At 41.3% G+C, this 16,856-nt stretch overlaps 1 protein-coding gene across 3 annotated transcripts in view; it reads left to right on the top strand.

Moving 5' to 3' along the window:
* Positions 1-16,856, top strand: part of SLC1A4 (solute carrier family 1 member 4) — a 78,633-nt gene that overhangs the window by 32,210 nt on the left and 29,567 nt on the right. For all 3 annotated transcript variants that reach the window (XM_033939532.1, XM_033939533.1, XM_033939534.1), the window contains exons 2-4: positions 2,270-2,312; positions 3,700-3,762; positions 15,790-15,956. In XM_033939532.1, coding sequence (XP_033795423.1) covers positions 2,270-2,312; positions 3,700-3,762; positions 15,790-15,956 — 273 coding nt within the window. The remainder of the gene's footprint in view (positions 1-2,269; positions 2,313-3,699; positions 3,763-15,789; positions 15,957-16,856) is intronic.

Here is a 16,856-nt window from a genome sequence, read left to right as displayed (position 1 = left end):
GGTGTTGCATTGTATGCAGAGTCTGGTTTCTTGGCGGTTCATTTAACTTTTGTCTACATATTTCTATTTTTAGTTTGTGATTATTCCATATTGGGCGAAGGTGTATCTCTGTTCTGTGTGTATGAAAAGGACATAGTTTTCAGTTGGCATTGACTACAGGATCAATTGACTGTGTGGGATCTGGCTTGTTTAATTTTACAATGTATGTGTTGGTGTTCTAGTGCTCACTGCAGTGTTTAAGATGCTGCCTTTTCCTAGGTACATTCTTGTTGTGCGATATGTGGATTGTTACTAAAAATCATATTTTTGATATGGATGGGGAGGGGTGTCAAAAAAGATGGGCCCCGGGTGTCACATATGCTAGGTACGCCACTGCAACTCTGTCCTGGAGGACCACCAGCCATTCGGGTTTTTGGGATAACCCTAATGAATATTGTAGCTTGGCCGTCCCTTAAGGCATAGCAGGGACCGGCACACAATCACAATATAGCTCCGGCGTGCTTCCCCAGGTACTAGTGGCCAATCGAGGTCACTAGGACCTGGCCAAACCCAAAGAGTAACAACATTCCATGTAACCAACCCAGAGCAAGCAGTGTCTTCCCCCATGTCTATCTTAATAACAGACTATGGACTTTTCCTCCAGGAAAACGTCCATACCTTTCTTAAAACCAGCTATGCTATCCACTCTTACTACAACCTCTGGCAATGCGTTCCAGAGCTTAACTAATTTTCTCAGTGAAAAAATACTTCCTCCTAGTGGTTTTAAAAGTATTTCCTTGTAACTTCATCGAGTGTCCCCTAGTCTTTGTAATTTTTGATGGAGTGAAAAATTCATCCAGTTGTACCCGTTCTATTCCACTCAGGATTTTGTAGACTTCAATCATATCTCCCCTCAGCCATCTCTTATCCAAGCTGAAGAGCCCTAACATTTTTATTCTTTCCTCATATGAGAGGGGTTCCATCCCCTTTATCATCTTGGTCGCTCTTCTTTGAACCTTTTCTAGTGCTGCTTGAGATAAGGAGACCAGAATTGAACGCAGTACTCTAGGTAGGGTCGCACCATGAAGCGATACTGAGGCATTATAACATTCTTAGTCTTGTTAATAATCGTTTTTAAATAATTCTTGTTTTCTTTTTTGGCCACCACCACACATTGGGCAGAAGGTTTCACTGTATTGTCTACAATGACATCCGATTCTTTTCTTGGGCACTAACCCCAAGGTGGACCCTAGCATCCAGTACCTGTGATTTGGGTTATTCTTCCAAATGTGCATCACTTTGCATTTGTCCACATTAAATTTCATCTGCCACTTGGATGCCCAGTCTTCCAATTTCCTAAGGTCTGCCTGCAATTTTTCACAATCTGCATGCTATGCAGGTCTCAGCTGACATTTAGCTATGTGGGTGCTGACACTGAATATTACTAGCACCTGCATAACCCTGGTACGCCCTGACCTGGAATACTGTGTCCAGCACTGGTCGCCGTAAATGAAGAAGGACAAGGTACTACTTGAAAGGGTCCAGAGAAGAGCGACGAAAATGGTTAAGGGGCTGGAGGAGTTGCCGTACAGTGAGAGATTGGAGAAACTGGGCCTCTTCTCCCTTGAAAAGAGGAGACTGAGAGGGGACTTGGTCGAAACGTTCAAAATACTGAAGGGGATAGACTTAGTAGAGAAAGACAGACTGTTCACCCTCTCCAAGGTAGGGAGAATGAGAGGGCACTCTCTAAAGTTGAAAGGGGATAGATTCCGTACAAACATAAGGAAATTTTTCTTCATCCAAAGAGTGGTGGAAAGCTGGAACATTCTTCCGGATTCTGTTATAGGGGAAAACACCCTCCAGGGTTTCAAGACAAAGTTGGACAAGTTCCTGCTAACCTGGAACGTACGCAGGGGAGGCTGGACTGATTTAGAGCACTGGTCTTTGACCTGAGGGCCGCCACATGAGCAGCACTGTCTAGTTAAGATGCCACTGATTATCCCCACTTTTGAAGGTGGCAGGAAGCAATTTAAGTGGGCAGGGGAAGGCATATTAGATGCAGAGACATTTTGTGTTTAATTGTAAGGTATGTATGAGATTATGCTTTGTTTATGAGGATATGCCATTAATTTTTTTTAATGTATGAAGATATATACATAGAAATAAATGAAATAAAATTCCATTTAGAATAAGAAAAATCCAGTGAAAAATGCATAAATGTAACATAGTTTGTGCCTCTGAAATGTTTCACCCTATTATAGATAAGAACTTCTCTTCTTTAATTTTTCAGAAACTTATTTCCATCAAATCTTGTTGCTGCAGCTTTTCAAACAGTAAGTTTTTCCTTTTTTTCCCTCCCCCCCCACACTTAAATATGGGGGTCTTTTACTAAGAGGCGCTAGCCAATTTAGCACACGCTAAATACTAACACACCCATTATATTCTATGGATGCTAAATCGGTTGCATGCCTTAGTAAAAGGCCCCCTATGTGTATGTGGGACAAAATTGAATGAAGAACATTTAATTTATTATTTGCATTCTACATTTTATCCAAATTGAGAGACCTAGAATACAAAAGCAAATAGTAAACAAATTTAAGATAAATGCTGCTGTGTGAGCTTTGCTTATTGCAGCTGTGCCTAATCTACATCAAAGCATCTTCATTACCTACAGTCAGACTACAGGCCATGTGTAAAAGAGCTCTAGACTTCCTAACCATTCTTTCCAGAACTCTGCTCATACACACCTTTCTCCCCTGGATTCTATATAGGATGCCCAAATCTGAGTGCTGCAATTAATGTAGTTAATGAGCCATTCACAATCAATAATTGACTTAATGTTCAATTATTAATGTTAATCAGTTCTAATTTGGATTTGTGCATGAATTTGGCTGCAGGCGATTCTATAAAGATCCACATTTAATCTTCTCATGTTCAACCCAGAAGGGGATTTAGCTGTGAGAGGGGCATGGGTGGGTCAGAGACATTCCCAAAAGTTACTTGCAGTGTTATAGAGTGCAGGGACCGAGTACCCCAGTTCTACACCAGGATTTACACTAGGTTTCAGTTGGTGTAAGTCCTCAAACACAAAGTTGGACACTAGAATACACACTAAGGGTAAACATGGCCACGTCAGGCATGTTTATATAAACCTGGAAGCTGAAGCAGTGAATAAAAACGAAAACGAAAAACTCTGTGGAGATGGTGAAGTTCAAGATACAGGCTTTATTTAAAAATGTACAATTGGATAATCCACACAAAATATATCTAGGACCTGAATCATATCTAGGACCCAATGGTTCAGGTCGTAGATATATTTTGTGTGGATTATCCAATTGTACATTTTTAAATAAAGCCTGTATCTTGAACTTCACCATCTCCACAGAATTTTTTGTTTTCGTTTTTATTCACTGCTTCAGCTTCCAGGTTTATATAAGCATTCCTGACATGGCCATGTTTAGCCCAAATGGTGCCTCACTACATGAAAGCCCAGGTGAGAGAGAGTTTTTACCAGTTTGATGAAGTTTGGATTTTACACAGCTGGGTAAGCCTCCTTGTGACTATCCTTATTGGTTCATGCATGATTTGTATGTTCCTTGTTCATTTACCACTGAGACATCTACATAGTCTGCTCTTTTTGTTGATTATCATATTGGATCTTGCTAATTGTTTGCTTTGTTGCTTTCTATAATATTTATACATATTTTTATTTATTTATAGTATGCCACTGACTATAAAATCATTGTACGAAACAGAACCCTTGGAAATGCTACCTTTGAAAAGGTGAGTTCCCTTATTAACATTTTACGGACCGTGGCCTTTTATGTGTTTGAAAGACTTCAGGACATTGCATGAAGGTGAAATTTTCCATAGAAAACCAGTTCAAAGGCAATAAACCAGTATATCGCAAACTGTGTGCAGTGGCAGATTCCAGGTGTGCCACGAGACGCCGGAGGAAGAAAGGCATCAGCTGACTGCTTACATGCCATGGCGAGAGGCACATCCTATAGGCAGTCAGTCGGTACTGATGCCTCTCCTGCTATCCACACCTCTCCCTCTCTAGAACCCTACCACTGGCGGCAATAAGAGTCTCAGGGCTGCTGCTGGAGCACATACTGCACATGTGCAGACATCTATTTGATGACATCACATGCATGTGTGACATCATCACATCGACATCCACACACTTCCGGGTGCCTTCCAGCCACGGGCCCGCGTTTAGTGTGCTATGGCTTTAAAAAGTTTGCGGCACACTGCAGTAAACTGACATGAAGCTGACAAGAGGAATATTGAGAAGAAATCCAAGAAAATACTTCTGTATTGAGAAGTTGATAGATGCCTGCAGTACAGTGGTCTTCAGTAATTTTTTTTTTTTAATCTTTATTAAATTTTCAAGGCTAATACAAAGTGCATAAAACTATACATACATCAGAATCAGTACTTACAATCCATCAGTAACAATACAAAATGAATTAGTCTTGTCACCCACCCTCGGTCTCCGCTGGGTAGCGCAAGTGTGGGGAAGGGTGACTAAGCCAATTTCTGCTTGCCACTCAAAAGGGAGAATGGCCCTTCAGGGTGAGAAAGTTAAAACTGCCCAAGTTAGTTTCAACTCAAAATTCAAACAGTAAAAGAAAACACTTCTCAAACAGGAGAGCTTATCAAATAGGTCTTTTTTTATTCTGCCAAAAGAGCCTACAACAAAGGAAAAAAAAAACTCTGGCTTCAAGTATCTAGGCAAGTCTTTAGCAAGTGCTAAACAGTTCAGTACATTCTGGGCTACCTTCACAATCCCAAACAGGCTCAGGAACAAAAGCTATCTGTAAAGCAAACTAATACAAAAAAGAAAAAAAACAAAACACTAGGATTGTTTAGGGCTGGCAAAAAGTTCACAGCCCAGCAAGGTGCCTGGACTTCAGTAGTCCAAACAAAGTCCTCTTCACCAGGACCTTGCATTCAATTCTTAACCCAAACCAATTCTCAAAGAAGGAAACAGTTTATGTTCTCAAAGCCTGCCTATTACCAGCTTTGGCAGGTGTGTAGCTCCTCAGAGCTGCTTGTGGGGGTTAAGGCTGCTGTGTAGCTTTAATCACTTTTTCCAAATAATATAAGAGAAAAAGAGTCCCTCAAAAAATATCCCACCCGGATGGCACAACATACACATCCCACACACAACCTTATGCACTCCCCAGCAACTCCAAAACACTGCAGGGCTTTTGGACAAGAAAAAAACAAAACATGCCAAGAAATGGCTACTTGCCCAAAGTGCACAAGTTGATCTCCATAGCATCTGCCTGGTTAGGAACTGGCTCTGATTCCACAAAGTCCATGCTTTCCACTCCCGGATCTAACTCTGGTGTCTGGGAATCTTCAGGACCCTGCCAGTCCATGGGGTCTTCTGCCTGGACCTGCTGCTTTGGCTGGAGAGGTTATTTCAGCCACTGCTCTTGAACAGCCCTTGCTAGCTTCTGTAGTAAGCTAGGCTTAAATGTGTTGGAGCCACACCCAAGCCTAGCTGAGGTGGCAGCTGACTTCAACTCTCTCTGGCTCCCCCAGTGGTCATTGAGGAGATTTTCCTCCTCCCTACTAAAAGGGTGCTGCCTCGGCTGAAATGGAGGATAGACAGCTCTGGGTGGTTTATACAGCCTTTTACTATGAATCTGTATTTCTCAGCGGCCTGGAAGCACAGTTTCATGTCTCACCTATGTGTCAGGGCTGACTAACAGGTCGGAACTGTCACAATCTCAGTGCTCCAAATGTCTTTTAGACTAGTTTTTGGTTTCTTATTCAAATATTCAGATATTAATTTATACCACTTGGCTGCCTGATGCCCTAGCAAATCTGTTTGGAAGCATAGAGCCAGTAGGCTATACTGATTTTTTAAAATTTTGCCAATCAGGGAACCCTTTCTGAATGGCCTGCTTCAACTGTCTTATATACTTGAGACTTTGTAATACCAAAATTGTTGCAGTCATGAAACCTCAAGATTTTCCCATTTAATAACACATTGTCTAAAGTACGCATACCTGACCACAGCTAGTGCTTCCAGAGGATCTTAGACTCGCCAATTTGAATCTTGGAGTTCAACCATAAGGATTGACAGGTGGACTGTTGTACCGGTATAGATGTTAAATTATTAATAAATTGTAAGGTTTTCCATGTAGCCAAAAGAATACTATTGTCCTTATAAATACAGGGTAACTTGATTCTCAAAACATGGCTCAATTGTAATGGGTCCATCAAAAGAATCCACCTTCAGCACTACAAATTCACAATTATTCATACATTCAGTCATTCAATAATTTACCAGTGAACTGTATAAATTAATCATATAATCAAATAAATTCATACATACATAGAATACTTTAATAATATCACTATAATCATCAATAATCCACATATATATCCAAATAACCAAGGCTTAAAAAAGCAAAGGAAACCAGTCGTTCATACTGTTAACATGTTCACGCCAGATACTACAAGTCACTTATCTTGAGGAGGGAGTTGAAAATTTTTTTGGATTACTTCATTGGATTTATGCATTTGCACTTTATCTATTGTGGTGACTTTGGGATCATTTTGTACATGAACGTATGAACTAAAGCTAAGGACTCCGATCTGTTCCTGATATCTTGGTGGACTACACTTTGGAAGATGAACTAGCTGAATGTAAGCTGCAGTTTGGTTCCATTCAAGATAAGTGACTGTTGTAGTGACTGGCGTGAGCATGTTAACAGTATGAACGACTGGTTTCCTTTGCTTTTTTATGCCTTGGTTATTTGGATGTATATGTGGATTATTGATGATTATAGTGATATTATTAAAGTATTCTATGTATGTATGAATTTATTTGATTATATGATTAATTTATACAGTTCATTGGTAAATTATTGAATGACTGAATGTATGAATAATTGTGAATTTGTAGTGCTGAGGGTGGATTCTTTTGATGGATTTAGTTGATCTGATCTGTATCCACTATGTGTTTTTGATTTTTGTTTTTCTCTCAGGGATTTTGTTTTGTTTGTAATTCAATTGTAATGGGGACATAAATTGTCTTTCTAAAATCAACCAATTCGGAAGATGCTCCAAGACTTCAGGTAGAATCCAATATATACCCTGCTGCATAATAAAAGGTTGATGGTATCTATAGAAATTTGGAAAATTTACCCCACCCGCCACAATTGGTTTTTGCAAAGATACTAAAGCTATTCTAGCAGTTTTACCCAGCCAAATAAATTTAGTGAGAATTCCATTCAATTTCTTATAAAAGGACCCCTAAAAATAAACTGGCAACATACTCATTTGGTAGCAAACTACAGGCAAAATCATCATCTTGACAGTTTGGACTCTCCCCCACCAAGAGAGATGTAATGGGTTCCAATGCTCACACATTTCTTTGACTTTCAGCAAAAGATTTTTTATTCACCGTCAGTGTGTCTGCCAATGTTTTATGAATCATTATACCTAAATATTTTATACATTCTCACTGATCTTATTGGATGTGAGCTCAGCTAAAGACCAGCGATCTGAAAGAGCTCTAACAGGGGGGGGGGAAGGAGTAAAGGGTGAGATTTAGTGTTTGTCTGCAGGTTGTACTCCTGTTCAAATATCTTACTGGAGGCTGACCCTATTTGCTGTCATTTGTGGGCAATTACAGCCCTCCCAGGGAAAAGTCAGGCCGACATGCAATGTGCAAGACTCGGGTCCCAGGCCACGTTGCCTACCCCTGCCAGCAAAGGGAAACAGATGGGTTTGCAAGAGCAGAGCCAGTACTGGGAAGCAGGGATTCGTCCGACCGTCCATCCCTCCCCTCCTCCCTCCTCTCCTCCCAGCAGCTCATCAGAGGCAGGCCATGACTCAGCAAAAGCCCCAAGGCTGCCTACGTGAATCGCTGCGCTGACACTACTGGCACTGCTGCAGGCATATTCATCGGGCCCCCCTGATCTCCACAGACCAGCAGGACATTTTTGTGGGCCGTCGGTTGAAGAACACTGCTTCAGATCTCCTGCCCCATTTTTCCCACAAACAGCTTCGGGACGCTCTTTGTGAAAACGGGACATTTTAGCATCCTGAAACTGTGCGTGGGAACAACGGGACAGGGGATCTGAAGCAGTGTTCTTCAACCGCCGGTCCACAAAAATGTCCTGCCGGAGATCCAAAAACTGGACAGTCCAGTTCAAAATGGGACATATGGTCACCTTAGTTATTTTCAACCTGAAAAGACCAATGTTATCGGAAAAAAATTTTAAACCACTTAATAAATAATGACCTAATTTCTAGTTCATCACTGGGTAAAGGAAAGTACTAGTGGGAGGCATTCCTTTACTTTGTAGCAGTGCTAGCTGTTTAAATGGAACCACTGCTTCTGTACATAAATTAGGCCTGCTATTTGGCATTGAAATGTGGAGAACAGCTGAATTTCACCACTCTCCATATAACTTTTTGTCCAGTCCACCCTTAACCCCAGCTCCTGGTTAAAACTTAGCCTATATGCATATAACCAGCCCCAATATTTTTTTAAAAGATTTATGTGGTCAACACTGGTGCTGAGCATATAAATCTTTAACTATTGGACCTTGTACCCCCAGATTCTGAGTTCTGCCAACTGAGACAGCAGTAACACTTGATCAGCAAGCCTCTTGTTTGCTTTCATCGTACATCCTGTCTGTCTTGACTAGATTATAGGAGGTAGGAGGATGGGACTATCTGTTATGTTTCTGCAAAGCACAGCATACATCTAGTGTTCATTATATAAATCATGATCTGCTCTTTATTCAGCATTATTCAACCAACCAGGAACGGCTCTTGGCCACTTAAATAGTATTTGGCTGACTGAGCGCTAATATTCAGCAGGAGATAACCATCTGTCTTCGCTGAATATTAGCATTCAGGGCCAGATTCTGTAATTGGTGCCTAGAAAAAATAGGCACTTAAAGTTAGGCACCTATTTCATGTCATCCACACTTAAGTGCCCATTACAGAATTACGCTTAGTGGCGCCTAACTTAAAACTTTAAAAAATGTGCCTAACAGTGCCTGTCTTTCTCCCCCTCCCTCCCAAACACACCTACTTTGGTGTTAGGCAACACTAGGCACCATGCAATAGGTACCTATCTTTCATAAAACCAGGCCTAAGCAGATAGGTGTCTGTCTCTCAATTAAATTTAATTTTTTTTCAATTATGATCTTGGTAAAGCTCATTATTGAAGCCAATTTACTAATTAAGTTAGGCGCCTCTTATAGAATTTCCCCGTTAGGTCCACATTCTGTAATTGGCGCCTGGAAAGATTTCTTGGAAAGATTTCTCAGGAGCTCAGTGGATCTGAAAGTGTTCTTGCAAATAGAAGTGGATTCTACTAAGGCACAGTAAGGGGATGAAGGGGGGGTGGTCCGCCCTGGGCGCTGTCTTGGTGGGGGTGCAGGCACTTGTCTTCCTCTACGCCCCCTACACCTTCCCCACCACCATGCTGCACGCGCACCCTTTCCCTCATACCTCTTTAACATTCATGGCACAAGCAGCAAACGCAACCTGCTCTCGCTCCAGTGTTGGCTCTTCCTCCGACCTCACTTCCTGGACCTGCACCAAGGAAGTGATGTCGGAGGAAGAGCCGACACTAACGCGAGCATCAAGTTGGGGTTGCTGCTTTCGCTGGGAATGTTAAAGAGGTACAGGGAAGGGGTGCGTGGCAGGGGCGGGGAAGGAGCGGATGGGGACAAGGAGATGGAGAAGAGGGCGAGGAAGGGGCGAGAAGGTGGAGAAGAGGGCGAGGAAGGGGCACCACCATCCCGGGTACCTCTTACCCTTGCTATACCACTGCTAAGGCATGAAAATTTTCCCAACCCACTTTAGATGGTGACCTGTAAGGACTCAAATGGCATTTATTAAGTGTGCATTTCTCTTCTTTCTCTGCTCCATTTTGAGAGAGTCTGCTTTCACAGCAAAGCCCTGTGTATCCAAAGATTAGAGGATAGGCATGTTCGTTCTAAAATTTTCACTATTTATCCTAATTATTTCTGGTACTGGAAAAGGTAAATTGAGATGATTCGGGGGGGGGGGGAGGGAGTTCTGCTACTTTTTATTCTAAGAGTGCTTTCTCGTGTCTGCATGCTGATATCTGTTAAGTTGTGGTGACAGGGCTAATAATTGTTTCATTAGAATAGTCACCTCTGTGCACTTACTAATGACTCAAACACTATTCTGCTGATGTGTAGCAGAAGGCAGCTTATATTAATGATTAGTAGTAGGAAATGTTTATCATGTCTCCAGGATTTCTTTTTTAATTTACATAAATGCCATATCCATGTACATATTTATTGTAGATACAGATACTTGGAGGAAGGTATATACAGCTGTTAGGCATTCGCACATCTGTTCCTGATGTTTGTTATGTGACTAGTATAGGAGTTTGTGGTATATTTTTTCTCCTTCTTCCCACAGTCAAGATGGGAAAGGTAAGGAGGTGTATGACAGTGCGCCTCTACACCCCTCTCTTATCATCTCACCCCTATACTCAGCTGAATATGAATAATGAATAATATTGTGAATACTGAATATGAATAATGAGCAGTGAGCTTTAGCATAACACATAGTAAAAGAAGCAACTTGAAATCAGAGATCAAGTGTATATTTTAGCTGGATTTGGCACAGTAGAACCCTGGATTATTCAATTTTAAATTAATATTCGGCTAAATATGAATTATGTAATTGGGGACAAATCTAAATATGAACATTCGGGACAGATGTTTTGCAGTGATCTGCTGGTTGTACATATATATATAGCAATTTCCTCATGTTCCATTAGATTTCCAATTGAAGGTCTTCTTTCCAAATCCTGCTAAGTCAGTGCTCTTTAACTTTTTTTCATGTAAAGGGCCGCAGTGTGAATACAAGAAAGCTCTGAGGGCCACCTAAAGATTTCAATTTTGTAAACCTCCTTGAGCTGCTTGATCAGACTGGGTAATAAACATGAAAAATTATCACTAATATTAACTGTACAACACTTTAAGGATATACAAGATTTGAAAAGCTCACTTTATTTTGGATTGACAACAGAAGCAAATTCCATAAATGAGACACCTAACATACTTAATAGATTGTTTGCAGTTGCTCTATCAAGTTGGAAACATTAAAATTAACACATTTATTGGGAGACTTTAAACCATATACTGAAGAGTGACAGTATGCGATTAGCGGAACCTTTTATATTCTGTTGAATTTTCAAACTTGTAAGACCTTTTGGCCTTGTTTCAGAGACTGATCTTGTAAATGCTATATTTTGGTTCAATAAAATAAAATGTAAAATGAAAAAAAGAAATTAACACATTTACAAAATTTGAGGACCATTTCAGCCTGCACCATCCATTGCTTGCCTTAGGGTTTTGAAGAAAACAGATAGGCAGGCAGTCAACAAGAGCCAGTCTGGCAGATATATGGAGCAGACCGGACAATTGTCAAAAACCAAGGAGACCAAGATCTAAGAATATTACAGAGTCGGGAGCCAGCCCGTTAGGGACACCGCTGGAGAGTAGTGCGGTGGTGAAATCCTCAGGGCTTGATATCACCCTTAGCCCCGACGTCAGGACGCCACCCCTTCAACCGATGCCGCAGGCAGCCAGCTCTCCATGGGACCAGAATGCACCCGAAGAGGCAGCTTTCTCGTCTCCAGAGGCTAGTGTTATGGAAAGCTCGCCGAATGGAACAACTCAGAGTGACTTGCTCTCTCTGCCAGGACCTGCGACCGGGACAACTGAGGTCAGGGGAGTACAAGACCTCATTGAGGTAAAACTAATTTCAGAACAGTCTGATACTACACAATTACAACTTTTTTCTCCTACTAAACCTCCTAAAGTCACATTTGAAGCATTATGGGACTTGGTAGTGAATTTGGGGAATTCCTTAAATCCTTAAATAAAAAGTTTGGATAAAGAATTAAAAGAACAGAAAGGAGAAATAAAATTGATAAAACAGGACATATTTCAGCTAAAAACAGAGACACAAAATACAAGTAAAGAGCTAATATCACTAAAACAAAATCAAGACTTGTTGGTTAAAGATAATATAATTCTCAGGAGGAAGTTGGAAGCTCTGGAGAACAATGGTCGAGCTAACAATTTGAGATTTATAAATTTTCCTAAGATCTTGTCAACTTCCTCTAGATAAATGGTGAAACGTTACTTTATGGAAATATTGGAAATTCCTGAAAGCTCTTTACCTCCTCTTACAAGAGTGTACTATCTTCCCACCAAGCCCCCATCCAAAGAAGAAGAAAAAGCTGAGGAACCCCGGGATAGACCATTGGACATTTCCGCAATTCTGAACCAATCGGATAGAGAATTGGCTGTTTCAGCCACTCTCTTGTTGTCTGTGGCTTTGGCACCAGACAAGGATTGGATATTAAAACTTTTCTTTAAAAATAGATCCAAGGACTTCCTGGGACATCATATTCAGATTTTTCCTGATGTCTCTAGAGAGACTCAAAAGAGAAGAAAATAATTTCTACTTCTGAAACCTGGAGTGACTCAAATAGGGGGCATTTTCTTTTTGAGATATCCATGTAAATGTGTAGTTAGATATTTATCCTTGAAGTACATCTTCACAGAGCCATCTCATCTGATAAGTTTTCTCTCAATGAAACGTCTTGAGAAGGGAATAACTGCGCCTAAGGAAGATTAGCTCTCTGTACTGCAGTAGACATGGCTTTCCTGATAACTTTATTTGACTTATTTTGTTCTACTCTTTAAATCTTGGATCCAATTATTGAGGACTAGTGTGCGATCAAATTAGATTATCTTCACTTTATGTATTTTTATTTTTTATTTTTAAATTCAATTGTGTATTACTGTACATTTCATATTTCAGTTTTGGATTCAGTTTATTATGTTTTGACCGCACTTTGCTGTACAAGATGTATATGCTTGGTAATATTATAAAATTCTATAAATAAATAATAAAAAAAAATAAAAAAAAAGAATATTACAAATGCAGACACTTTGGCCCCTTTTATCAAGCTGCATTAGGGTTTTTTATCGCAGGCCGCTTTGGTAAAAGCACCGACACTCATAGAATTCCGTCTAAAAGTATTCAAATCTAAGCTAAAAATCCACTTTTGTGAAGCTGCTTTCAACTCTTAACTCCTACTCACTGTCAGATACCTATACATATTATATCGTTCCTTCTACCAAAACCTCCCCAACCCTGAGATATTTCATTTTTCACTATCCTGTCTGTCTATCCAAATTAGATTGTATGCTCTTTTGAGCAGGGACCATCTCCTGAATGTTAAATGTACAGCGCTGTGAAGGCTTTTCAGCGCTATAGAAATGATAAATAGTAGTAGTAATAGTGTTTTATACTATTGTAGGTTCCTGAAGCAGTCTGTTTAGGTAAAACTTAGCTGATTTGTCATGATTTTGACCCCTCCCTTCCATGTAGATGGACTCGCTTGAATGAAAATTGTTCATCAAACCAATAATTCACTCACTACTCCTCTCCCCTGCTAGATTGGCCAACTTGTAGGGGAACAATCCCTCTTCCTTCTCGCTCATATTATAATACAGGCCTATGATCCTCTCCCAGTCTCTTGACTCACAAACCAGACTTGTCCACACCCCCTCAAATCCAAAGACAAATCTTCCCCTAAGATCTCTGCCCATGATTCCTACAGAATCTTTACTTATGATTCTGGAGAATTTCTGCCACCTAGTGGTGTAGCAAGGGTAGGAGGCACCCCTGCCTCCTCCTCCTCGCCCCCTACTCCTTCCACGCCAACCCCTCTGCCGCTCTTTCCACGCCCCCACCCCCGTACCTCTTTAAATCTTCACCAGCATGAGCCACTTTTCCGGCCTGCTGCTCATACTGGCTTTCCCTCTGACATCACTTCCTGGCCCTGCAACCCAGAAGTGATTTCAAAGGGAGCCAGGTCGGCGTGAGCAGCAGGCTAGATTAGTTGCTCATCCTGGTGAAGGGAGAGCACAAGCTTGGCATGGGGGAGTGGAGAGGTGCTGGTGTCCCCACCAAGTCAGCACCTGGGGCGGTTCACACCCCCCTTAATACACCACTGCTACCACCTACCATTTAGTTTCATGTAGCAAATATATTTTTAAACAGGACTGTCAATAGGGGTTACACATGGTACAGTGACAAAGGGTACACAGACGAAAGTGCGCAGGACATTGGCGTGCTGACAAATGTGCGCCACCAGTTCTGTCACTTTCACGCCTTACCGTTAGGATTCTGAGAGGGATGGGGAGAACCGTGAGAATCCCCCCCCCCAATACACTTAGAACTGGTCATGCTCCCATTGGGGGGGTTTGGGAGGGGATACCCCCCCAGTACAATGAAAACTTCCATTCACACACACACCCCCACAGCGGGAGCAAGAGCAGTTATAAGTGTAGTGGGGGGATTCCAACCTACACCCCCCTCAGAACGCTAACAGTAATACATAAAAGCAGCAGAACCGCCGGCACACATTCGTCCTGCGTGCATATGTTGGTGCGTCAATGTCCAATATGCTTTTGACGTGCCACCATGACAAAGAGCTATGCATACCTAAATGTGGCACTTAAGTGCATAACATACAGTATTCTACAAGTTACACATGACTGGTCATGCTCATGTCCTATCATGTGCCTCCCTCTGTGAACGCCCCATTGCATTTATATGCTAAGTGAGTTGCTTGTTAAAGCTACAGAATGCCATTAAGCACCCAAGTTAACCGTAACAATCATGTGCGTAAGTGCTAGAATTCTACAGTGTAACTTAAGTGCACAAATTGGTGCCTAACTTAAGGCAAACTCTGATAAATTGCACCCCTCAAAAGCACAATTCTCATGGGAGGAAGGACTTCAGAGACCTTTTAAAACTACTACATCACATTGTGGGAAAACAAGTAGTTGGTCAAATCTCTACCATCAGTCCAAAATTCCCACTACATTTAACTTTTTGTATATATTTTTAAAATTATTTAAACAGTTTTTTTTGCAAATTTTTAAATGGTTTAAACGTGCATGTTAAATCACTTTCAATGAAATTAGTCAGCGCTTATCTGAAACGCTGCTGCATCGCCAGCATTGTTTGCTCTACAGGGCCTCCATTTCACCGACCCGAGAGGCTTCTTCAGGAGCTTTGCTAGAATGCTTGGCTTGCACTCATAGTTGCTTCACTTCTGGTGAATTTTCACGATTTTGAGCCTAACTTAAGGCACCAGGTTATGGAATGAGAGGGATTTTAAGCACGTTTAGCTGGGCAGTTTTCTAAAATCTTTTTTTTCCATGGGTAAAACACTGGAAATAGCTTCAAAAATTTCCCGCTGTATAATTAATAAGTTTGTCATCTCTACCATCTCACTGTCTAAAACTGTTCCTAAAATCTCTGCTGCTGTACTTTTATTTTCATAACATATCCCCTCTTTTACAAACGCATAGCGCGGGTATTAGCGCCGGCAGCGGCGGTAACTGCTCCAACGCTCATAGGAATTCTATGAGCATCAGAGCAGTTACCGCCACTGCCGGCCCTAAAACCCGCGTTATGGGTTCGTAAAAGACGGGGGGATAGTTCTACCCTCCTCTCCTTACAATCATGTCTTTGTGTTGGCCCTTGTCTTTTATATATTTAAATTTAGATTGTAAGCCGCCTAGAAGGAACCCCCCCCCCCAAAAAAATGGGTGTGATAGCAAATAAAAATAAACTTAAAACTTGATAACTGTAAAGTGCATGGGGAGTCAATATAAATGAAAGGTATTTCTTGAGTCCAGAATATTTTCTGAGCACTTGTATAACGTGACTATTTATTTTCCAATGTTGCAGATTCCTGTAGGAACTCAGATTGATGGGATGAACATCCTGGGTTTGGTGCTGTTTGCTCTGTTTTTGGGAGTAGCATTGAAGAAGCTTGGACGAGAGGGGGAGGAACTCATCCGATTTTTTAACTCATTTAATGAAGCAACAATGGTCCTGGTCTCCTGGATTATGTGGTAAGTGCATTACAAGGTTTTGAAGTCTGTAATGAATCTAATCTAATCAGGATTTCTTAATCGCACGTTTCCAGTATAGGTTCCAGACAATTTACAGGATAAGAGGCCCATGTAGTAGCATGGGGAAATTGTTACAATACAGTAAAAAAGGAAGTTATGCAGTTACAGAAGAAAAATTCACAGGGGGAAAAGACAACTCATTGTGAAAGAACTGAGTGCTGTGTTGTTTTCAGTTTCAGCCAAAACAGTCTAACCACTTTCGGATGAGATCAAAACTGCAGCGGAAACATATCGACTGGTTTTGGCCAAAACCAAAACCTACAGTTTGGTTGTCTGAATGAGAATCAATGAGGCACATTGGGGATTGTCATAACGTGCTGTCAGCAGCCCTCTGCTAAACCCACAGGAGATTATTCCCAGGAACTGCAAGCAAAGACTGACAACTGGGAGAGTCGTTTTAACAAATACTTCTCTAGTCTGCCATGTTTAGGTTCCCAAGTCAATGCAGATGAGGTTAAATAACCTCTGAGACAGGACCCTTACGAGAACACGAAAAAAATCATGATTACCAGATGTTTATGCTTACCCAAACTTCATAAATATTAAGAGAAAATAGCACTGAGATATTTCTTGTTTTGTATTTAAAGGACAAACTTAATATAAATTCCTACTAAAATAGGGTGAAGGAGTTCAGTTGGTTTATCTGTGGGCATTATGCCAGCCTGATACACAATCTGGAATAAAAAAAGCACTTTGCAACTAGAAGTCATGACAGCCATTTTGAGAGCAGAGCCAGCAGGGGCAGGAGCAACTGAGGATCACTGTTGCCCTGACTACACCCCTAGACCACCAGGGATTGTAAGGCCTCGGGGGGGGGGGCCTCTCGGGGGGGGGCGCCTC

Source organism: Geotrypetes seraphini, chromosome 3 (genome assembly GCF_902459505.1).
Source record: "Geotrypetes seraphini chromosome 3, aGeoSer1.1, whole genome shotgun sequence".
Taxonomy (NCBI): domain Eukaryota; kingdom Metazoa; phylum Chordata; class Amphibia; order Gymnophiona; family Dermophiidae; genus Geotrypetes; species Geotrypetes seraphini.
The sequence above is the reverse complement of the archived record's forward strand: the minus strand, read 5'-3'. Positions and strand labels throughout refer to the sequence as shown.